The sequence below is a fragment of the Notolepis coatsorum genome (assembly GCF_963971535.1).
Source record: "Notolepis coatsorum genome assembly, chromosome: 4".
Lineage (NCBI taxonomy): Eukaryota > Metazoa > Chordata > Actinopteri > Aulopiformes > Paralepididae > Notolepis > Notolepis coatsorum.
Window position 1 is genome coordinate 29551153 of NC_140168.1, and position 25093 is coordinate 29576245.

A 25093-nucleotide genomic window follows, 5' to 3' on the forward strand; every position below is an offset into this window, starting at 1 on the left:
TGGCTGATTCTAACAGCTGGAGGCGGAGGAGGGAGAGACTTGGGATGCAAGTTAACACAGCAGGTCCTGCGAAGAAGTAAGAATTTTGATTTTCCCTCTCATTCATAAAAGTACTTCCTGAATCATCATTGAAATTGTGACGGGTGAGGGGTCACATCAACTGAGAGAGACCGACTCTTCGGCTCACACGGGCTACTTTCACTCCCCCTCTCTCTGCATCGCTTGTCTAGACAATGTGACCCTGCACGGATCACCACCTCCGTTGCTGCTAGTTGAAAACTGTTAGTAGCTATACGGACCGGGGAGTTAGTTGGTGCTGCTGCACAACTGGGGTGGGCCAGCACTTTTAGTTTTTTCCCCGACAGTGCACCGATCCAATTGCATTGCCAGCTTTTTTTTTTTACTCGGAACCAGCCGGCTGCCCGGAGCCTGCAGCAGCAGCGGAGGGAGGTAAGCCGGAGGGGCGCTGCGGAACAGCGCAACTACTATCTCAGATGATCTGTAGCTAGTTAGCTAACATTAGCTAGCTAATTAGCAACTGACTTTATTTAATTCATGTAGTAACTAACCAAACATCAAATGCTAAAGTAGTAGCCCAATCAACTCCCTCTCAGAGGACCGGCAATGTCATGATCATGATATCTAACTAGTCTAATGTTTACGAATGGGTAGCTAGCTAATTGCCAAGCTAACGTTAGCCAGCTTGCTAGGTCGCTGGAAAGCGCTGGAGCGGAGTAGGGTCCAGCTGCAGCGCCGGTAATCCTCTCACTGGGGCAAGCCTGCAATAGTATGCAGCTGCAGCTCATCTCCAAGCCTGTGGCAGCCACGAACCCGCGCTGTATTCTCCGGCGCTGCAGCTGGACCCTACTCAGCCTTGCAAGAGGTGTAGCTTTAGCTACTGTAGCTAGCTAGATAGCTGTCTTGCTATTGTACGTATGCCAGCGAGGCTGTGTGAGCTCAAAGTGAACCGCAACACACTGCAGCACGTCTCCCCCTCTCTCTCCCCCTCACTAGTGTGGTGCCAGCTGAGCTGAGCTCCACCGAGCCGAGCCATGCGACAGTGGAGCCTCGCCGCGGCGACCCCACGCACCGAGCCACTCCCCACGGGTCGCCTCTCGGTGTCGCCCCCTCCTCCACCTCCAGGTAGCTACCGTCAAAGAGGCACAATTTGACCTAACTCTTTGCATTTTTTTTGCACCATGTTCTGTGTTGCTACTCGTAGCTCCAGTGCATATCGGCTGACTGGCCCTGATGATGATGATGATGATGATTTTTGGCAGGGCGATCTTATTAACATTGGTTCCAGCCTTTGCACAAACGGAACACAAGGTTGGCTGCTGGAGACTGTGCCAAGTTGTCGAAGCTATGCCAAAGTTTTGAATGACCCAAACATTTTTTCCACAGAGGAGAATGAATGCGGTCTAATTATTTGCCCGATCATGAATGAGTTTAATCTTAAAAATCGTTTACTACTCTTGCTTGCTTTCCATTATAGCCTAGTTTGAATGTGAATGTTTTAGTGAACCAGTGTAATGAAAAAAAGTTTATTCAAACGAATTGCTCCCAATACTCTGCTCAAATCTACCTAAAACCTGTTTTTTTTTCTTTTTCTTTGTGTAAACAATTTCCAACATTTTCATTTATTTATCATCTTAACCTGTCGTGTGTCTACCGCCTATAGATGCCAGGATGGAGTGTTGTGAGGTGGAGCCTCGCTACACCATAGAACAGATAGACCTCCTCCAGCGCTTGCGTGTGTCGGGCATGACCAAGCCCCAGATCATCCATGCCCTGGAGTCCCTGGAGCGGCTCGACCCGGACCACCGCCCGGCGTACTGTGACCCCCATGCCACCCCGGCCACCGACACTCCCACCGCGGCCGCCGCCGCCCCTTCCTCGTCCTCCTCCTCGTCCTCCTCTCTCTCCCTGGCCTCGGCCACCACGCAGACCTCCGGCCTGGACGGCGCCTCGCTGTCTCCCAGCCACAGCTACGAGGCCTCGCCCCCGCCCCTCTACCCTCCCGGCGTGGGGGTTCAGAGGTCATTCAGCTACGACATGATGGGAGAAGAGGAGTGGGACCTGGAGGAGAAGGTGGAGGAGTACATGAGGTGAGGAGGACGAGGAGTGGGAGACGGAGAGAGGGAGATGAAATGGGACGATTTGAGGAGAACTTGAATAGAAACTAAGAGTGGAGGGACGGAAGAAAGACAATTATAACATCATATAATGACAGCCGATGCCCCCAGTGGTGCAGGTTTATTCTCACAGAACACTTAGTTGAGCCAATTCAGGTCAGGTGTGCAGGGAGAGCCAAATAAAGACGAGACATGAGTGGACAAGGTTAGACAGAAGTGTGGGACGTTGTTTTAGCCTTTTCGTGTGATTATACTGCATTTTAATGTTACGCTTTGGGTTGTCTTTGCCCTAGGAGGGACAGCAACCTTGTGAAAGAAGAGATCAAAACTTTCCTCAACAACCGCAGGATCTCTCAGGCTATTGTCGGCCAAGTCACAGGTAGGCTGTCGAGCTGCGTTCTGGTTTGATAACACTTGTGTTCGGCTACTGAGTTGCATTCTGGTTTAATAACACTGTTCAGCTACTGAGCTGCATTCTGGTTTAATAACACTGTTCAGCTACTGAGCTGCATTCTGGTTTAATAACTGTTCAGCTACTCAACTGCATTCTGGTTTAATAACTGTTCAGTTACTGAGCTGCATTCTGGTTTAATAACTGTTCAGCTACTGAACTGCATTCTGGCTTAATAACTGTTCAGCTACTGAGCTGCATTCTGGCTTAATAACAGTGTTCAGCTACTGAACTGCATTCTGGCTTAATAACTGTTCAGTTACTGAGCTGCATTCTGGCTTAATAACACTGTTCAGCTACTGAGCTGCATTCTGGTTTAATAACTGTTCAGCTACTGAACTGCGTTCTGGTTTAATAACTGTTCAGCTACTGAGCTGCGTTCTTGTTTAATAACTGTTCAGCTACTGAGCTGCATTCTGGTTTAATAACACTGTTCAGCTACTGAGCTGCATTCTGGTTTAATAACTGTCCAGCTACTGAACTGCATTCTGGTTGTTTAATAACTGTCCAGCTACTGAGCTGCATTCTGGTTTAATAACTGTTCAGCTACTGAACTGCATTCTGGTTTAATAACTGTTCAGCTACTGATCTGAATTCTGGCTTAATAACTGTTCAGCTACTGAGCTGCATTCTGGTTTAATAACTGTTCAGCTACTGAGCTGCATTCTGGCTTAATAACTGTTCAGCTACTGAGCTGCATTCTGGCTTAATAACTGTTCAGTTACTGAGCTGCATTCTGGTTTAATAACTCAGTTACTGAGCTGCATTCTGGTTTAATAACTGTTCAGCTACTGAGCTGCATTCTGGTTTAATAACACTGTTCAGCTACTGAACTGCATTCTGGTTGTTTAATAACTGTTCAGTTACTGAGCTGAATTCTGGCTTAATAACTGTTCAGCTACTGAGCTGCATTCTGGCTTAATAACTGTTCAGCTACTGAGCTGCATTCTGGTTTAATAACTGTTCAGCTACTGATCTGAATTCTGGCTTAATAACTGTTCAGCTACTGCGCTGCATTCTGGTTTAATAACTGTTCAGCTACTGAGCTGCATTCTGGTTTAATTACAGTGTTCAGCTACTGAACTGCATTCTGGCTTAATAACTGTTCAGCTACTGAGCTGCATTCTGGCTTAATAACTGTTCAGCTACTGAGCTGCATTCTGGTTTAATAACTGTTCAGCTACTGATCTGAATTCTGGCTTAATAACTGTTCAGCTACTGAGCTGCATTCTGGTTTAATAACTGTTCAGCTACTGAGCTGCATTCTGGTTTAATTACAGTGTTCAGCTACTGAACTGCATTCTGGCTTAATAACTGTTCAGCTACTGAGCTGCATTCTGGTTTAATAACTCAGTTACTGAGCTGCATTCTGGCTTAATAACTGTTCAGCTACTGAGCTGCATTCTGGTTTAATAACTGTTAAGCTACTGAATCAAATCAAATTTATTTATAAGGCCCGACAACACACGTTAATGTCCCCATGGGCCGTACATGTCTTTTTTAAACAAGTCAAGAAGAAAACATAACAATAAGTCAAGAACAGAACAAGAACACCATAAGGTCCAACAAATTTTAAAATAAATGTAAATAAATGAAAGAATGCAAGCACTCCCAGACATACCCCACGCATTCTGGTTTAATAACTGTTCAGCTACTGAGCTGCATTCTGGTTTAATAACTGTTCAGCTACTGAACTGCATTCTGTTTTAATAACTGTTCAGCTACTGAGCTGCATTCTAGTTTAATAACACTGTTCAGTTACTGAACTGCATTCTGGTTTAATAACACTGTTCTGTTCAGCTACTGAGCTGCATTCTGGCTACTGATCTGTTCTGGTTTAATAACTGTTCAGTTACTGAGCTGCATTCTGGTTTAATAACTGTTCAGTTACTGAACTGCATTCTGGCTTAATAACTGTTCAGTTACTGAGCTGCATTCTGGCTTAATAACTGTTCAGTTACTGAGCTGCATTCTGGTTTAATAACTGTTAAGCTACTGAGATGCATTCTGGTTTAATAACTGTTTAGTTACTGAGCTGCATTCTGGTTTAATAACTGTTCAGTTACTGAGCTGCATTCTGGCTTAATAACTGTTCAGTTACTGAGCTGCATTCTGGCTTAATAACTGTTCAGTTACTGAGCTGCATTCTGGTTTAATAACTGTTCAGTTACTGAGCTGCATTCTGGTTTAATAACACTGTTCAGTTACTGAGCTAGGTCAGGGAAACACTGGTGATTCTACTAAAAAGCCACATCTACGTTTGGACAGATTACTCACCTGTTCCAGTAGGTCATTGGCACACATTTGTATCGTTGGTGATCAAAAAGAGTTTAGGATTAAGACTTTTCTGCCTAAAGACATGCAAAGAAACTCCTGTGAATTGTCTATACACCTCCAATTAAAACATTGAATTGAAAATACACAACATCTCACTCTTAATTAATAAGCCCAATATCGTTGTAGAGCTGAAACAGTGTATATATATATATATATATATATATATATATATATATATATATATATATATATATATATATATATATATATATATATTTTTTTTCAAGTTAGAATTGCAAGAAAAGAGACTCATGTGCATGAGTTTTGTATACATATTGAATACATATTTCACCCCCTCCAGGTATCAGTCAGAGCTACATCTCCCAGTGGTTGCTTCAGCAGGGCCTGGAGATGAGTGACTCTAAACGCAGGGCCTTCTATCGTTGGTACCTCCTGGAGAGAAACAACCCAGGTGAGAGGCTTGAGGCCAGGGGCAGGGGGAATTAGACTGGGAGTAGAAGGGTTGTGCAGTAGCTTCAGTATGGGGTGGGGGTGTTGTCAAGCGGTGGGTTGGTTAGGGTTGGGGTTATTATAGGGAGGATGCAGGCTGCATATAGGAGGATTCGTTCTGGGGTGGTTGGGTATTATAGACCTGGGTTAGGGCATTGAGTGTTAGGTGAATGTTGAGGGAGGTTAGATTGTCTAAAGGGGATGATGTGTTTGTCCATTATGTGTGCTTGCCTTGGACTACTGCTTGCCTCGCTCTCCCTGCTACACATCCTCTCTCGCCCATCGTGTGACCCCACCCTTCCACCCGTGTCATTCTGGTCCGTGAAGGAGCGAGGTCAAGGAAGGACGGGAAACTGATTTTTTTAGAGGGAAAAAAGGATCAAACCAGGCCTGTCACTGGAGATCCTGATCAATATTGTCAAGTCATCTGGTTGGAGATTAAATTCTAGTGGGTGAATGTGCGGCATATACAGGGTAGAGTAACGGCATGGGTTGACCTCCCCGTGTCCTAGGATAGAGTTCTGCATAAATGGGCAACTCTGTTAGCAGTAAAACCTGAGTGGTTGTGACAATGATACAACTTCACCGTACACCACTTAACCTCTTAAGCCCGATCGGCCCGGTACCACATTTATATCACGTCACAAATAGATCAATACAGTCCGTATTAAGTGATGTTGCGTTTCTTTTTCAAATGTAGCCAAGAGTAAAGACCCTAACCCTATCAAAACAGTAGTCAAAGTGTATTATTTTAAGCACTATGTTTACCAATGATTTTAGGTGTTATTAGTGAAATTTGAGCTTATAAAAATCTCTGCGCATTGCACCAGAAACCGGTTGATTTAGACGCAAGGACATGATGCTGTCATGGAACCATTGTAGAAATTTCATAAAACTATACTACCCAGCTCACACCAGCCACAGTCGAAGCTGCAGCCGCTTGACGTGAAAATAGTGATTTATATCTCATGGGTCGAACAAACATCAACGTTATTGCCATAGAATACAACGTATATTGTTTCTTTACCTTCCTGTGAATGTCTAGGGAAAAAAATGCATTGCAATCCGGTAAAAAATGGTGGAGCTATGGACATTATACAAACGTAACTGTACTTACAGTAGATTTCATTCACAGTCGGAGTCTCTGCTGCCCTGTAACGGGCGCCTGGTGGTACTAAAGAGATAGTAAGATAATAATAATTTATGTTCTCCTTTGGTTCATTGCAATTTACTCAAGCATAATAACAGACACAATAGGAATACATTCCCTGAGGTCCATAGATGTCCCTAGATACCAATAACATGCAAATGGACCTTGTAGAAGTGGAGCAATCTTCCATTTACTTGGGTACCGGTATGTACTTTTAGGCGAATCTCCTGAAAATATGACTATGGCTTATTAAGAGTTTAACAGACCAAGAATTATGATACTAAGTAATATTTGATATCATGGCAGAGTGGTTGATTAATATGAAATGGTTGGGGTAGTCCGATGCAGGCCAATAACACAAACTGGTGAGTTAGCAAGCAAGCACTTTTGTTACTTTGTTAAAATTGGGAAATTTTCTCAGCATGAAATCAACAAAAAAACGCTGTCACATTCATTCAAACTTTTATTTGAAATCCTGAAGGATAATTGAGGTCACCCTCATTTGCAATGATGTCAAGACGGTACAAATTCAAAGACGAAGCACAATTAAATGATCAGCTAAAACACACTGAAATAGAGTGGTTTGTGACAATGGTTCTAAACTGTCCAAAAGTTATGAGAATATTAATCTTTATGATGCGTTAACTTGTCAGTGGAAGCAGCAGCATGTCTATAAATTACATCTTCATAATCCAAGACTGCTTTAATGACCCTCTTTCTATTAATGATTTCAAGGCCGGTTCTGTTCCTGCACAAGAAGCCAATGATTTTTGCTCCAGTTTACTGATAAGATTTTCTATAGTAAATTTCTCATCCAGCCAGATGGCAAGCTATTTTATTCTACTCACTCACTGTTATATGCAGAATATTATAAACATTATCGCTGGTTCTAGAGAAGAGTATGGATAAAAAAATTGCATTAACTACCAGTTAATAAGATTAATAAGTTCATCTAGCAAATCATTAAAGTAGATATGCAGGTTCTCGATGGCTAGCTGTACAGAGTCAGCAATAAGATGCACAATAGTGTCATCCACTTAAAGATAAAAAAAAACATTCCAGTATTAATATACATAGTAAATAAGACGGGACCCAGGATTGATCCCTGCTGAACGCCTTTTGTAATGGGCAGGAACTCCCTATTTTCAAACACTGAAGTCTCTCAGACAAATGGCTAAGAAACCAGCTGCAAACATTTGTATCAAAGCCAATGCTGTATAATCTTTGTAAAAGAAGAGAATGATCAACTATGTCATATGCTTTTGACAGATCTAGGTTGGCTCAGTGTTTTCCTTTGACTAAGTAATGTAGTGGCTGAGATAGTGCTATGTTTTGCTCTTAAAACTGTTTTGAGATAAATGCTTTGAGTTGGTTATTTACCAATGATTCCAGGATTGTTGCTAGACTAGACTTACTATACATATTGTTTTAATACCCAAAATGGCCCTCATGGGGACCCTTCAAATATTATAATACTTAAGAATCTTTTGTTGTCACATGTATCGCAAGGGTTTTGGTGTCTATGCTATGATAGTATTGATGTATGGGGCAATCCTATTAATAACCTTTAGGACATGTGACAAAGAGAGGTTCTTAGACCAAAGTCGTCCTTAATGTTTGATGGTTTGTCAGTCCCATGTATTCATAATTAAATAAGTAGTAGAACATTACTTCTACGCGACGGAGAGAGAGCCCTTCATGGACCATCCACTCATCCTACCTCCTCTCCTCTCTCTGTAACCCCTTCCTTTACCCCCCTAAGCTTTGCTATGGCTACTCTGTAGCTCTCAGTCCTGTTCCCGGAGGTTCTCTGGTGCTGGTTTTCATTCCTACATGGCTAACAAACGGGCTATTAACATATTGATACTAACAATAACTTTTCTCTGCAACATGGTCAGTCAAAAGTGGGCACATTACTTTGCTAACAAATACGAGCTCCTCTGGACCTGTCCACTGTAAACCTGTTCAGAAAAAGAACCGAAGTGGTATCCGACACCATCTCGCAAAATACACCGGGATAAAATTTAAACCAATAGGATGTGTGGATTTGAATTTGGATTGACCATGAAACTAAACAAACAGACAGGCAGGTCTACAGGAGTGTGCTCAATTAACCCAGAGCCACGTAATGCACTAGTTCGTATGACCCACCCCCTAAAACACGGCATCATCTATCTAAACCCCCCGAACTCTTCCGAACCACGCTTTGGCGCAACTGTCTATATTTAATCTGTGGGGCCGTGGCCTGCCTGACCGGTGGTTCTATCCTGACTGAAGGGCTGAGGTGGAGTGAAAGCCAGCACGGCCTGGGTCCCATGGCCAGGGCCAGGGGAGGGGACAGAGACGGGACAGGTGCGGGGGCAAGCACCAGCCTCGCCAACATCCTCCCCAACCCCAACACCAACCTCAACCCCAACACAGCCTGGGGCAGGCAGAGAGAGCTGCTGATGCACCTGTTGCCGTGGTACACTGCCGCTGCCACTGCCGCAGCCGCCCAGACCCAGCAAGGTAACCGTAACACGCAGTCCCAGTCTTAGCAGGTAGCCACACAGCTATCTCTGGTCTCGGGGCAGTAAACCCATGCCTATTCCCCCCCCCCCCCCTTTCCGGTCTCACCCTTAGTCCTGGTCCTAGCAGGTATCCCCAGTCTTGTAGCTAGTTAGCCTGTCCATGATCCCTGCTCATCACCTGCCATGCATATCTGTCTCTCTGTGGTCACTGTCTTTGTCCAGGGGGGGGGTAACAGTATCTCTACTGTGTTAAGTGGCACCCGTTTGCCAGGAAGGGAGAACTGGAGGATCTTTACCACATGAAGAAAATGCCACTCTATACTATTGAGATATGTCCTTCTGAAATGCCATTGCTCTAGTCACAACAGGTCAAACTGAGTTATTGTCCTCTTTTGTTGACAACTGTAGAAAGGTGAGCCCTTTCTCTCTCTCCCCTTCTCCCCAGGTGCCACCTTGACGATGCGCTCTCTGGTCAAGGAGGAGCCCGATTGGAGGGCGGGGATCATGGCGTCGGAGAGAGGCGGGATTGTGGGCGGGCCTTTGAGGTTGCGCAGGGGCAGCAGGTTCACCTGGAGGAAGGAGTGCCAGTCAATCATGGAGAGGTGAGCCAATCGCATTGCAAGGCTTGGGACTGGGATTTGTCAATTGTAATCATCTGCCATTGTTATTAGTGCTCAGTGCTGGTTCCATAGCTAAAGGGTTCCCAAGCTTAATCGGAAGGTTCCCTGTTCGATTCCCGGCAGCGAGTCAAAGTGCCCATGAGCAAGACACTTAACCCCTAAATGCTCCCGATGAGAGCAGGTTGGCACCTCGCGTTGGTCGCCTCCTGCCGCCCGTCGGTGTGTGACTGTGTGAGTGAACGGGTGAATGTGAGGCATACGTTGCAAAGCGCTTTGGATAAAAGCTGTTATATAAATGCACCATTTGCCATTTACCCCACTTTGGGAACCACTGTTCTAACCATCAGCCCACTGTGCATATTCTCATAGAGAGAATCATTTTGTGAGCAGCGGTACGCAGGCCCCCGTAACCGCTGTGGTGCCCCATTGATTCCCTATCGCGTGGCTGCTGTGAGTGTAGGGTGCAGCCGCGGCCCGGCGCACTCTCAGTAATAAGACCACACGGGCACTCGGGCCACGCTCACCAGCCGCTGCTCCCCGATTACGCAATTCTACTGCAGTGCTGATCTTTATGAGCTAGTTTAGACTGAAGGACAATACAGCAGAGGTTAAGATGATGTGAGAGAGGGAGGGAGGGAGAGTGAGAGAGAGTGTTTGAGTGTGTGTGTGTGTGTGTGTATATATCTGGGGCGTGGATGTAGAGTGGGTGGGATAGAGCAAGTGAGAAGGAGGCTGAGGCGGTTGGAGGAAATTGATCCGTTTTTGTAAAGTGAGATTATGATCGTCTCTCGGGGGGGGGGGGGGGGGTGAGAAAGGAGAACGAGAGAAGTTAAGGAAATAAATCGGTTAAAAGGACTGAGTAAACAAAGGGAAAGGGTGATTAAAAATAAAATTGGCAACAGAAGCTTTTATTTATCTTCCTACATGACGGGAAGTGGAATTCAGAGAGGCGGCGCGCATGCGTACAGAGTTGATGGAAAGACGGGAATGGAGCGCGGCGGGACGCAGCTGCTCTCCAGGTGGCGCGGAAATGTTTCAGCCTGAGTGAGTGAGAAATGCGATCGCCGTGCCAGGAGCGAACGTGGGGGGAGGGGCTGTGTGTTCACAATGAATATGAATTAGGCCGCTGTGAATGCTCCGTCCTCCTATACATATTCAATCGGTTCCCATTTTGTAAGCATCAACGGCACTAGCGTGTCCTCCTCTCACGCCAACTTTCTTTGCTACAAACAGACTGATGCGAGTGAATCAAATGGTAAATGGATTCATTCACCCATTCACTCACACACTCGCACACCGACGGCAGAGGCAACCATGCAAGGTGCCGACCTGCTCGTCGAGAGCAGTTAGGGGGGGTTAAGTGTCTTGCTCGAGGACACTTCGGCACTGTCCGGGAGGAGACGGAATCGAACCGGGAACCTTCCGATTACTGGACGACCGCTCTACCTCCTTGAGCCACTGTCGTCCCCCATCAAGACGTTTCGCTCTCTTTATTTGAATGTACTATGGACCTATCTCGAACCTCACCCTCTTTTCTTGATCCTCCAATCGCAATTGTTGCTTAAAGTTTGTCCCGAAGTCACAGTACCAGTTGTGATTGGTGGATCGGGAAAAGAGGACGAGGTTTGAGAGAGGACCGTTTCACACCAGCTCATTTACACCGTTATGTACCTCGATGGCCCGGATGGAGAGGTGGGCAGCGCAAGAGTTATTTAAGGGCCTGGAGGAGCATTATTAACTGTGTTATGATAGAAGAAAGAGCAGAGTCAATCAGCGTAATGTGTCCATTAATCTACTCCTTTACTTGGAGGAGGCTGCTCCTTATTGGATTACGGTCACAGCAGGCTTCGTGTAGCTGCCGTTTCATTGGATAAAACGCTGTGTCCTTACTCTTCATACAGTGCGAGGAGCCGAGGACCTCAAGAATTTTTCAAGTGGACATTTCTTTTATTTATTTTTTAAAGATTTATTTTAGCATTTTTACAGCTTTATTCTGGTCAGACATGACCGACAGAGAGCAGAGGACAGGAAGAACGGGAGAAGATATGGGGGAGACGAACCCGGGTCGACCACGTAGGTCTGCAGCACAGTAACGTGGTGCGCCACTCGGGCGCCCCGGAAACATTTTAAAGTGCCCGGCTGGACTCGTTTCGGTGCCGCTGCTACCCTGCGATTACAATAGAGTTGTCGGTGGTTCTGAGATGATTTAGTGGTTGTTTACTTGCGGTCGTGGATGTATTTATTGGTTATCGGAGAGTTTTTATGATGTGTGAGACGATACAACTTGCATCATGTCATTTCCTGTGATGGGTCACATGGGGATGTCCCCACCCCCACCCCCAAGATGCAGGTCCCGTTCAGTTCAGCAGTTGTAAGATTTAGAAGTTTGGACAGAATATGGTTCATTCTCTCCTCTCCATTGTGTACAAAACATCAGGGACATATTCCTAGTATCGATTCGGGTTACACTACCTCTTTAGCTTGTCTCCTCCCAGTTATCTACATCTCTTCTCGCCTGATTTGAAATGGATTTAACAGGTAGAATGAATAAAAGTAGGGATGCACCAATACTGGTATGGGATATCGGCCCTATCGATATTGGCTAAAATAGAATATCTGTGTCAGACAATTTCCCTGAAACTAAAATCTGATCCCAAGAAACGCGTCTTAATGTGCTAGAAATCAAAGCAAAATTACTTGATTTGCTGCATTGTTGACACGTTAACCCTCACGTTAAATGTTAATGTTATGTGGTAAATGTTAATGCTATGTGCTAAATGTTAATGTTATGTGCTAAATGTTAATGTTATGTGCTAAATGCTAATGAAATGATGTAGCAAATCTTAGCACTTAACAAACGGAGGGAAGAAACTAAAGTCTCTTACCACATGACCCACAACACCTATCATGACTGTAAGGTGACCTCTCGCTGTGACCAAGGAAACTATAGAAGAAGGAAGAATTCCAGCGTTCTATGCTCTGCTTGGTGTCAATATTCTGGTGCCAGTTCTATTGAAGCCTGTATTAAAATTCTAAATATACCAGCTATCAAACGTTAGCTAGTTAACAATGCAACACATTGCAGATGATTATGATCATAAACAGGGAGACGGCTAATCCCATTCAACTCAATGTCGGCTGAACTGACAGTTTCCATACCGTTTGTAATGACCCTTCCTTCTTTTATAGATTCCTTGGCCATGGCGAGGAAGGGATCGACATCTAGTTGTGAAAAGTTGTCAATGACGTTATTGTTTTAATTCTTACGATTGTGTGAGGGCACGTCTCGGGGTTTGTAAACGCATCAAGCTGTCATTTCCAGGATGGATGAGGGACAGGCTAATATTGTCTATTAGCAAAGTCTCTGGTGTCTTCAGGGGGAAACGATTGTCCTCATTAAGGTTAATCATCATCTTCAGCTGCTCAAGCAGATATCCTATAGGATTTTGACTGCCAAATTAATATTAGGGTTGTTGCAATGTAGCTCGTCTTTCTTTCTTTCTTTCTAGAGATAGAGATGTTGCTATATGTGATATATAAAATGATCTATGGCAGGCTACTATAAATATTAAATATTATTATATTTATAATATATTATAGATCAGTGGGGGGATCATTACTGTAGAGGATATATAACACTGCTATAAACCAGTCAGAGTACTGCATCAAACATATCTGTTTTTATGAGCAGCATTTGCCAGCAGAGATTTCATTAATGATGGTAACATCAAGAAAATATCCCCAGGCATCTAACGCTATAAATAACAATAAAGACTCATATCTTCATTCAACTGAATCAACTGCTTGCAGTAGTTAAATGAACTGGTCAAGCGTATTAGGCTACTCTTAATATAGTTCACGCCGGATCATTAGTCGACACTCGTAGATCACCACTGCGACATAAAATTAAAGGATACATTGAGGATAATATTTGTACGACAGCAGATATCCAGCATTAGTTGTCAAAGGGATGAAAAAACGGTTGTACATTTTGTACCTGCTCTTCAGTGGAGAAGGGATTTGAGGCCAAACCGCAAATTGAATGAATGAAACCTTTATTGCCCTTCACAGGAATTTGCTTTGCACAAAGAGAGCAAAAAGAAAAAACGCCTAATGGGCACAAATATGACAATACAGCACAGAGAAAACACAACATTAGCATAATAAATACGAACATCATAAAAAGCATGACACTGCATGACCCTCAACGGCACCATGGTGCAAGTGCTAAAAAAGACCAAATAATCTAAACTTGTTAACACTTTCAGCGCCAGTGGCTTTGGCTATCCTTGTACCTACTGCGCCACCGCTTTAAGAGATAGTGATTTTCACTGTGCGTCACGGTGTTTGGAGGGCTATATCTATATTCTATATTATAGCTATGGAGACAATACTATGGCTCATTTTACATTACCTATCCATCGTTCAACATGTGAAAAAGAATAAATCTTTTTCATGTATACGTTCGCGTGTTATACCGTGGTGAATATTGTAGTTTCAGAGTGATCCTGGCTAATTCCTGAGAACGGCGCTATGGAGCAATATGTGCATTTTGCTAAAAGCGTTAGCGTTGCTCGCCTGGACACGTTACTATTTCCAAATCAAAGGTATATAATGGGTATTATGTTTCATCATTCATCATGAATGCATCAAAGGGGGGGGGGGTCGTTTTGTTATGCTCTGATTGTCATCAACGGCATTCGTTTTGAATACTACATACATTGATCGACTGGATCGATATGAAATCATTGTAGGATCAAGGTGGAATTGACGTTAGATAGTCCTTACCTTTTGATCGGGGGTATCTCAAAAAGAATATTCCAATTGTCGGATCGCGATTTCCAGTATTTGTGTCCATCGGGTCCCCGACATAATCCGGCACAACACATGCATAGAGCGGCCATGGACGCGGTCCAATGTGATCGGGTGAACCGCTACACTTGCCTGGACCAAAATTCTGCGCCCGGAGGGGTTTAGATGTAACACATGGTGTGAAATAAGGTTTCAAAGGGTGGGAGATACTTCCACCTAGCAGGATGCGGCCGGTATTGCACTCTAGTGATCTCAGAATGATTTCCTATGGTAACATCGAGGTCCGTGAACCTGTAATGAATAAAAAAAATCGATTGAATAAAAGAAAAAATGATGAAAACCCGACTGTACTCTGGTATGGCGCTCAACCGCTGGCGAGATAACCCGACTATCATCGGGTCTGGCGCTGAAAGTATTAAGCAGCTGAATGCTGCGTGGGACAAAAGACATAATGCATCGTTTCGTTCTAGTCCTAGCCATGCAGTACCTCTGCCCTGAGGGTAAGAGTGCGTACTCGGACCATAGTGGGTGCAGTTGATCGGCTATGATCTTTTCTGCCAATTTCCTGTTGTACTGGTCTGACATGTTTGTAATACTGCACATTGCTTCACCAGTTATCTTACCTCCTAATTTGACCACCATATCTAATGTACCGTACTTTTCGGACTATAAGCCGCGGCTTTTTCCCCCATTTTTCGACCCTGCGGCTTATATAACGGTGCGGCTTATATGTGACTCGACGTGACCAAACCCGAAAATGTAAAAATCTAAATATTGCTTTTTTGACTGCATTGAAATGTTATTTATCTGTTCCCTTATTTGCTAAACGTAATACAACTTGTAAATGAGTTAATTCTTGTTATTTGTCCGACAGTATTGTGTCCCAATGCTAATTACATATGGTAATTAAACATTAAAATACCTGCAGCTTATAGTCCAGTGCGGCTTATATATGTACACATCATTAAATTTAGCTGCTGCGGCTTATATTCAGGTGCGGCTTATAGTGCGAAAAGTACGGTATTCTTATTCTATACACTTAGTTCTCCCCCCAGCACTGAATACAGAAAGTCAGCACACTTTTATCACTGAAATTATGTGCGCTTTAGTAAATTCAGTGGAATATATAATGAACCTCACCTATCTCGACTATCTCAGAGAGAGCATGTATGAGACGGGAGCTGTGGCCATGTTGAACCCACTGGCAAAGCTTGTAAATGCGTTGTTTTCACGCAATGCCCATCGTCTTTGCTTTTGTCTTTAATATCTACAGTTTCTTCATGGAGAACCAGTACCCAGACGAGGCAAAGAGGGAGGAGATCGCCAACGCCTGCAACTCTGTCATCCAGAAACCAGGTATCGGCATCATTTATATGGCCTCTGTGATTCGTCTACATACGGTACATTTAGCCGTGATTTAACACGCACTATAATCAAAACTGGTGATGGACGGGGAACCAAAACAAGAGATGTCCCCAACCCACTACCACTATTATTTACAATGGCGGCCTGGTGAGGGGACCTCTCGAAGGGTAACAAGGAAAATGGGACAAATTAATAATAAATACAATTGAATAAAATATCAAGTAAATAAATAAACCAAAAAGAACAATCCGGATAAGACTATTGGACACAGACGGTACATACATCACAGAGGTGAGGTAAATAATTAAAACACACACAAAACAAACAACCAAATAAAATGAAACTGTATGTAAGTTCTACATGAAGCAGAACAGAGTAATTGTAGCAGTGAGATCAGACCTGCTGTCTGGTGTGAAGCAGTGCTCTCTCTCCTCGACCCTCCAGTCACAACCGCTGGTTTCCTCTGACACACTGACACACGGACGAACGGACGAACGGACTTTCAGCCTATGGATAAGGCGATGACAGGCAAATGAGCCTGTGGAGTATAATTTATCTGTCATATTAAAACCCCACCGCATCAGGCTTCATTTGAATCATAAAGACCCACATGTCAGACTGGAAGCTAAATGGGGCTTTGCCTGATGTTTTATTCATCCAACAATGCAACAACGCTGCCGTAATTATCTTTTAAATCATTCTTTTGTTTCGTTTTGAGGAGTGGAATATGGTCAGCGTACATTTGGATGATTATTATGCTGATGAGTGTTGGGCAATGCTCAGCTTCACAAACCGCTTAAAGGGATTTCTTGCTTACCAAATGTGATGTTGAGTAGGAGTCCTTTGCCTGTGCAAAGTCAATGGGGACAAGCTCCCGTCTGTACAATCTTGACTGAAGACATTGACTCCACAGTGCTCACAAAGTAGACTCCGGTGAGCTTCAGGCGGCTTGCACGGACAGGAGCTTGTCCCCATTGACTTTGCGTTGGCTTGTGGCTAACTAGCTGGAGCTGGTATGAGGAACACCATGGATTGTGCTGAGAAAGGACTCTACTGTTCAACTTCATCGTTGGTAGGTAGGAAATCGGACTAGGGTTCCAAAAGGAATTTGCGATTTATTACCTTTCTTCGACTGCAGATTATGTCCCCAATGGAAAACCTTGTCAACATCAGCAATAAGAAATATATATACAACATCTGTTTTATCTAATAAGATGCCCCTATAGGGAGGTGTAGTGGTTACGTCATTGTTGTTTCCCGCGTGGTCCACCCCACTAGAAATTGCAATGTATTCTCAATGGACACATTTCTAAATCGTCTCGTTTAAAACAAATAAAGCATGAACATTGGCATGGTGTACCTTTCTGTGTGTATTCATCCACAATCTATAGCTCGACATGAAAAAATCCGCAATTAATCGTAAAAGTAGCAAAATAACAAAGTTTCGTTCACTGAACGAACGTCAACACAATGGCCGTGGCGTGTATTAGGCGACAGCACTGCACGACAGGCTGGTAAGTGTAGTTATTTTTTAACAACAAATTAAACAACCTTTTAACTAACTTTATTTCAACCAAAAATGCTTAAACAATAATGTTAGTGATAGAAGGGAACTCATTTTGTGCAAAAATGGAAAGCTTGCCAATGTTCATGAGGCAGAATTATTACATTAGCCGATGATACATTTTCCCAATGATAAATCCCTATACGGGTGGACCGCGCGGGAAACTAAAGTGACGTCAGACTACACCTCCCTATTAAGAAATGGTGGATTGAAATGAATTGGTGGGTATTGCCAGATGTGGGCATATTATTATACTCAAACACACCTGTCATATGGAACTTCCACTCACATTTATATCTGGGAACGTTTTATATATCAGATGGGGACAGTTTCTTCATCAGTGATGGCATGATAAATGAGGATCATAAATGAGGACCAATGTCGTGTGTCATTGACCAGGATGCAAGCTGTCCGAATTTGAGCGTGTGACGGCTTTGAAGGTCTACAACTGGTTCGCCAACCGTCGGAAGGAGATGAAGAGAAGGGCCAATATAGGTGAGGCCCCCGACCTACACCCTCTCAGGCTTTTCTTGCTGTCACTTTCACGTCTTCTAGGTAGGAACACAAGTCCACTGTAGGTCAACAGACCAAAACATTACCTAGATTCTTAGATGAGTATTTTGTATATACAATCACAACTCTTGATACCTCAATGTTCATACTTTTTGCACATTGGCCTATTCCTATTTTAATTAAAATTGTATAATTCTATTCTATTGTGCTTCTATGTTAATTTAGTTTATATCTATTTTATTCCACTTTATTTTTTTATTCTACCATAATTGTCTGTCTGTCAATGTCACACCAAAAACAACCAAATCAAATTCCTTGTATGTGAAAACTACTTGGCAATAAAGACCTTTCTGATTCACCTCATCTTCTCATTTGTCACCCTTCCAGAGGCAGCCATTTTGGAAAGCCATGGAATTGAGGTGCCAAGTCCAAGCTGCCATTCAAACGGGGAGGAGGTGGAGGCGCAGGAGTTTGCAGAGCAAGTCAATCGATTCTCAGAGCAAGTAAGTCAGCGCAGAGCAGAATTGATCACTGAATAGAGTCATTTCTTTTTTCAATCAAATCAAATGTATTTGTATAGATCGAGATCACATGGAATTGCCCCCATGGGCTGTACAAGCCTTCTTGTACAAGTCAAGAAGAAACATCACAATAGATCAAAAACAAAAACCACCATAAATCCAAATATGCGACACTCCCAGACTTTCCCCAATGAAGATAAAGAACACCTCACAAAAAAATCTAGCAATAGGAAAGGGGGAAAAAAAATCTGTTTCAGTTTAAACTTTATTTGAACAGGGACAACACACATTAATGAACAATACATGAATGTAAATGTGTGAGACAGTGTTAGCCAAAGCTAATTTCCAACTGTTGTCTCTGGGCCTGGTGTTAAAAATCCGCTAAAAAAGAAAGCATAACATATATGGCATACAGTTAAGAACGGGTTAAAAACACATCATGCAAAATGTATACAGCAGACATGTACAATGTACAAACAATAATACGACATATTGGGTACATACGATCATACATACATGATGCATACATGGCAAGCAAGCAGACAGGGTTAGGGTTCTGAAGGGCTGTTGTGTTCATATGTGTAGTTATTTCTTAACCATGTTTTGAGATTGTGTTTGAATGATCTGTGTGTTTCAATATGGTGGATGTAAATTGGTATGGAGTTCCAGGTCTTAGCAGCTCTCACGGAGAGGGCTGATGGGCTAAATGTGCTTTTCCTTAGTGGAACAACCAAATCACCCGGTACAACAGTTCTGGTGAACCTGCTGCTGAGAGTGAAAAAAATCTGAAAGTGGGGGTGGGGCTAGACCATGGAGGATTTTAAAGACCAGACTGGCATCGGTTAACTTAATGATGTTGTCCCAGCTCAAGAGGGCATGCTTGTCAAGGATATTGCAGTGGTGGTAACGGATAGGCTTCTGGTCCAAAACCTTCAGAGCCTGTTTGTACGCAGATTGAATGGGTGCTAGAGTTGGTTTGCAGGCCTTGGTCCACCTGGTAATACAAGGTATTATAAGGTGTGACATGATGATGGCATTGAAGTACAGTGTTGCTGCTTCAATGTTCAGACAGTTTCTGATGTAGCGGAAGTTGGATAGATTGAATTTGACTGTTCTCGTGACTTTTTTTTACCTGTTTTTTTAAATGTGAGGTTGCAATCTAAGATGATTCCAAGATATTTGCATTTCGGTCACCACTTGGAGCTTCTCTCCAGCAGCAAAGACATCTGGATCAGGTGTGTTTGATTCTCTTTTTTTCGAAGAACATACAGATGGTCTCTTCTCTGCATTCAAGTGGAGGCAACAGTCAGTGAGCCATTGAACTACCTGCATCATGCTTGTATTAAGTACTCTTGCCGCTTCTGCTTTGTTTTTGGCATGTACATAAATTACTGTGTCGTCCGCGTACATCTGGACTAGGGAGCCGAGCAGACAGAAGGCAGTTAGCCACATCAAGGACGGCGCAGGGAAGATCACACCACCTTGACTATCGCACCACCTGTACAGGCCCAACGGGGCGGGACCAGAGAGACGGGAACAGGGGTTAGAGAGCTCCTGTGTTCGCAATGGGCAGACATATATATATATATGCATACATAGTGGCAATAGAATCAAGGTATATAAGAAAAGTATAAAATTTAAGTAATAAATAGAACTAAGAACAAAGAGGCATATGACTACAATCGCTGGTGTACAGGATAAGATACAAGAAGATGGCTCAGGGCCATTTGCCCCGGGGGGCAGGAGAACTACGCAGAGCAGGTTGAAGTAGAGCGGGCATGATTAGACGTTGTAGGTCGGACTGAAGACGGCATGAAGCAGAACCAAGGCGCCAGTGGTGGTCAGAACCAGTTTGAGGTAGAGCAGTCGCTGCAATCTGTATGTCAACACACACTTATCACTCGATGCATCCTTTTTCGCCATCCGTTCGTTCACACGTTATTTGATGGTTCTTTTCCACAGGAGGAGATGTCTTGCCAGAAGAACATGGATCACCAAGACCCCTCCTCATTGGCCGCCGCGGAGGTCCCGCCCCTTCCAAGCCCCACACCTCAGGTCCTGGAACAGAAAGCAGATGAAACGAAAAGGGAAACCGTGGACGAGGAGTGACCGAAGCCCCGGGAGGAGCTTTGGATCATCAACATATTTGAATAATAACTAGATGAAATAGGAAAAATAAATAGGAGTGTCTTCTACTCCCCCGGTGGCCTTTGGGGGGTTACGGCACTCCGAGAACAGAGGGAGAAGGGTGCTAAAGCTCGCTGCGGTGCCTCTAGTGGTAAGGAGGCCACTGTATGTATCAACAGTAATCCTGCTTATAGTAATGGCAATATCTATATCTATATATATATATATACCGGTATAGTGCATTCCAAGACAGTCTTAATAAAGCCTAAACTCCTTAGAGAGGATTGTAGAACGATACACCTCCCTCTCTAAGCTAAGCCTTTTGTTTTTATCTTTTTTCAACATGCCTTTTTCTTTCTTCTTTTTTTTTTAAAACATTTTCGAGGAGTGTTTGCTTGATAGACTGAAATGGATTTGAGTGTGCAGAGCCTGCAGGTCAGGTGCGTGTGTTGGTCCGAGAGGGAACGTTTTGAATTGATCTTTGGTCGCGGTGTAATGGTTTATGGTACGGACTGGATCTAGCTTTGTTGAGATGATGAGGATTGCCTTCTGCCTGCCTGAATGTCTTCGATTCGTGCCACGCCCGTGCGTGGAAACTATAACCTCACGTCGATCTCACCCCGAAAGCAAGGTCGATCAATCAAATCAGTCAGTCGATCAGTAGTCTTGATATCGAACAAGCAGAGCCCTGAGGGACAAATGGAATCTCAGGTAATCCCAAAGATGGTGGACTAAAGACAGTGAAGAATTGTACCCTTTTTTTCTCGCTCTCTCTCTTTCTCTCTCTCTCTCTCTCTCTCTCTCTCTCTCTCTCTCTCTCTCTCTCTCAATAATAAGCTTATATTTTCCTTCAAACGAATGTCGTATTATCAATATGTTCTGCCAAAATATGATAGATTATTTATGCCTTTTTTAATTAGCAAAGTGAGCCCAGGGTCCTACATCTCTGAGTGTCGGTCTGTTTTTTGTTTTGTTTTCTCTGTCGTCCATCTCGGGGATAGACAAATTGAATGCTAATTGTCTTTGTTTATTTCTGTAACCAACGCGTATATTCAAAGTCTTGTTTTTTTTTTAACCCTGAACTAGAATTACCGTAGTTACGTAAGTCTACTGGTTTAAGATTTGTTTTTTCAAAAAAAAAACGTTTTTTTTCTTTTTTTTGAGAGAACACCAAGACAAATGTTAATCATTATCAATACTCGTATTGTATTGACCTACATGCTAGAAGCACCTTCTCTCCTTTTTTGTCTTTGTTTTTTCGGAATAAGCTAAAGCTTAAGCTCGTATGTTTATTTTACGATCGCAACGCTGCACTTCAAAAGTGGACTCCACTATAACTGACAGAAGGGAACAATGCAGGCTGAACCACACGTTTGACCCTTGTTTTTCACAGAACATTGGCAGTATTTGAAAAGAAAAACTGTTCTATTTAAAATATAAATAGATGACTTGATCTCCGAATTACTTTAGTCTCTCTACCCTATGGCCCAAGGCTGTGTGGGTGGATGTATTCTATGACAACGGTCATAAAATGTACCGCTTTCCCTCGATTCCGGCGCCGCGGTGCAGCCACGATACCTCCTGATGCCAAAGCTATGCCAAGGTAGAGGCGGGCACTGAACTAAAGCCCCGAACCGTGCCCTTCCCCCGACAGGAACAGTAGATGGTTCCCACTGCATCTACGCCATCATGCCGGCCGATGGGACACAATCGCGACACTATAACACTATAGACACTCATTAGCTCAGTACTGTAACACTAGCCAACTCTCTAGCTTACCTCAAGAATAACTCGGTGTCACGAATGTGTCGTGCCGGTCGCCATGTGGCTTTTTTCCCGACAGCAACTGTTACCCCGGCCGTGTCCCGACAGTGTTATGTAGCTCTTCTGACTGTGGGGGGTCACCCTGTACTCTTGTAAATGTATCCTGTAAACCTCAAGACAGTCCTGTTGTCAGGTGGGGGGTGGGGAGGGGAACCCCCCCGCCTAAAGCGACACACTGTCTCTCGATTATTAAACTGCTCCTCTCTCTCTTATCTGCTTCTCTCTCCGAAAAGAAGATAAGAGGTGACACTTTTATTGTCCGATCACACGAGAATCTATTGTCTTGCATCACATGCTCCAACAATCATCAGAATAACATGATATAGCATAAAAGAACATCTGTATGATCACCCTCCAGCAATCATCAAAATGACATGATGCAATATATAAGCAACATCAATAATTACATTTTAACAACAAAAATAAATAATAAAACCATGTAAACTATGGCAGTGACATGTTTGGCTTTATTTGGGTTTATTTAAAGGTGGAGGTGGTGCCTAGTGTGTGTTTCTCACCTGAAGTCATGTGTCTGTTTGAACTAGAGTATGGCCCCACTGTATAGTTTTGCCACGAAGAAAGTGACCGTATCAATAATGATGATAATAATTCATTGCATTTATATAGCGCTTTTCTAGACACTCAAAGCGCTCCCCACAATGTAGGGTGGAAATTGCCTCCTTCACCACCACTGGTAGCACCCAACCTAGGGCTAAGCAGGCTCAATGGCTGCCATACACTGGCACCAGGCACACATCACACTACTACACAATGGCTGAACGGCTCAGGAGACAGGGATTGATATCAGCCAATTATGGGGAAGGGATGATTAGGTGGCCTTGATGTCAGACCTGATTGGGAATTTGGCCAAGAACGTCGGGGAACCCCCTACTATTTGCGATAGGCGCCCTGGGTTCTTTAACAACCGAGATTGAGTCAGGACAGGATTTTAAAACAGCAACAACGTTCCAACAACGCGGGCGGCTGGGTAGCGCAGTGGAGAATGCACTCGCCTACCACCGCAGAGACTCTGGGATCGAACCCAGCTGTCAGCGGTACCTCCGGCTTGGTCAGTCGTCCCTACTAACACAATTGGCAGTGTTAGCGGGTGGGAAGCCGGCGGGGTATGTGTCCTGGTCGTTGTAAACTGCGGTTCCTACTGGTCGGTCGGGGCGCCTGTTCAGCAGGGAGGGGATCGGGGGGAAATAGCGCGAACCTCCGCACGCGTTACATTCCCCCAGTGAGAGTCCTCGCTGTCGGGTGAAAAGAAGCGGCTGGCTGACTCCACATGTATCGGAGGAGGCATGTGGTAGTTCTACACCCTCCCTAGGCCGACAGTGGGACAATGCGCGCAACGACCAGGAAGGGAATTGGCATAACGACTAAATTGGGATGGGAGCAGAAAACAGAAAAAGTGAGAACAAAAAAATTATTTAGAAAAAGAAAAAAAACGTTCCAACAACGCTAATCTTCCTTACCTATATTACTACCTACTATGCTATATGTCTATACTACTATGCACTCAAGACTAGCACTCGAGTTTGACACTGTTTGACAAACACTGTTACTGACCCTTAGCTGCCAAAGTTGTACTCTTCTTCCTGCTGACTTGTTGTACAAAACGTATGTCGCTTTGGATTAAAGCGTCGGCTAAAGGACTAAATGTAAATGTAAAAACATTCGCAAATATCACACAAAGAAAAAAAATATATATATTGTCGAACAGTCGATTACTTTTCAGTATCCAACAGTGTTCTGAGGATCCAGCCTTCAAGTAAAGGTCATGTACTTTTTTGACAGGAGGGTCAGATTTCCTAAAACGATATAGTGCGTTTGTAACATGTTGCTTGAATGTTTAATATACATTGTGAATATGACTACAATATAATCTCCCGTCTAGTGGCCTTGGTGGCTGGTGTAGTATACACTTTCTACCACAAGGTGGCAAAGTTGTCACCCTTATCTGAAATGGTAACGTGTGATTTATTACACAACTAATTTCTTCAGCTTGAATGCGTGTGCGCGCGGAGGCGGACGAGCGAGACTTTTTTTTTCTTTTTTTTTCATGTCTGCATGAATATTAATCAGATGTGCTCCCTGGGTATTTGAGGCATATTATGCACACATTTTACATAATTATTTCCAGCTCACTCCGTGTCGCTCTTAATGATTAGGCTGCATATTTGAATACTTAAATGAAATATACTAAAACGTAATAGGGGCGCGAACGAAGGCGGGTGCTTATAGTAATAAAATGTAGTCTGTGACATTAGATGGAGATTTTTGTCAACCATGTTATTAATAATGACCCTCTGAGTATCCAGGTTCAATCTAATGGTATCGGTAACTATTGAGTCACCGCCAGAACAATGGGCCCGCGCGGCGCGGAGGGAGTGGAGTCTCGAGGGTGCATGGCGACGGTGGCCGTAGTGAGTCAAAAGGTGTTTCCTGATGCGATAGGAAGTGACCATAAAGACCTGATAAAGAGGGTAAATGGGGACAAGGCTGATTGCACGAGGTGTAACCACCTCATGCGTGTGAAGTAATGAGTTCAGCTACTGTTTAGTCTGTTTATGAGTAATCTATCTCAGAGGATTCCGGTGGATACTAGTCAGAAGTAGCTCAACAAGGATTAAGAGGAATAGTGTTTAAGAACATTAAGAAATTATTATATTTCTCTGCAAGTGACCTTGGAATTATATGGATCTATGATC

General features: G+C 43.6%; 1 protein-coding gene across 2 annotated transcripts; it reads left to right on the forward strand.

Annotated features, from left to right (window-relative positions):
• Positions 1-219: 219 nt before the first annotated feature.
• Positions 220-22812, forward strand: LOC311227729 (homeobox-containing protein 1). Of its 2 annotated transcripts, XM_084313499.1 has the most exons (11): positions 220-450; positions 1015-1143; positions 1682-2108; positions 2429-2514; positions 5225-5335; positions 8801-9031; positions 9479-9635; positions 15739-15821; positions 17794-17889; positions 18295-18410; positions 20391-22812. In XM_084313499.1, the coding sequence occupies exons 2-11, from the start codon at positions 1053-1055 to the stop codon at positions 20535-20537; spliced, it is 1545 nt and encodes a 514-aa protein (XP_084169625.1). In that variant the 5' UTR covers positions 220-450; positions 1015-1052; the 3' UTR covers positions 20538-22812. The 2 variants fall into 2 exon arrangements, with proteins under 2 accessions (XP_084169625.1, XP_084169626.1); XM_084313500.1 differs by lacking the exon at positions 8801-9031.
• The last annotated feature ends 2281 nt before the right edge of the window (positions 22813-25093 follow it).

Excerpts from the sequence above, each read along its gene's own strand:
- LOC311227729 (XM_084313499.1), top strand. The coding sequence starts at position 1,053 with ATGCGACAGTGGAGCCTCGCCGCGGCGACCCCACGCACCGAGCCACTC. Across the intron at positions 2,109-2,428 it reads AAGGTGGAGGAGTACATGAG|GAGGGACAGCAACCTTGTGA; the intron begins GTGAGGAGGACG and ends TCTTTGCCCTAG. Across the intron at positions 17,890-18,294 it reads GAAGAGAAGGGCCAATATAG|AGGCAGCCATTTTGGAAAGC; the intron begins GTGAGGCCCCCG and ends TCACCCTTCCAG.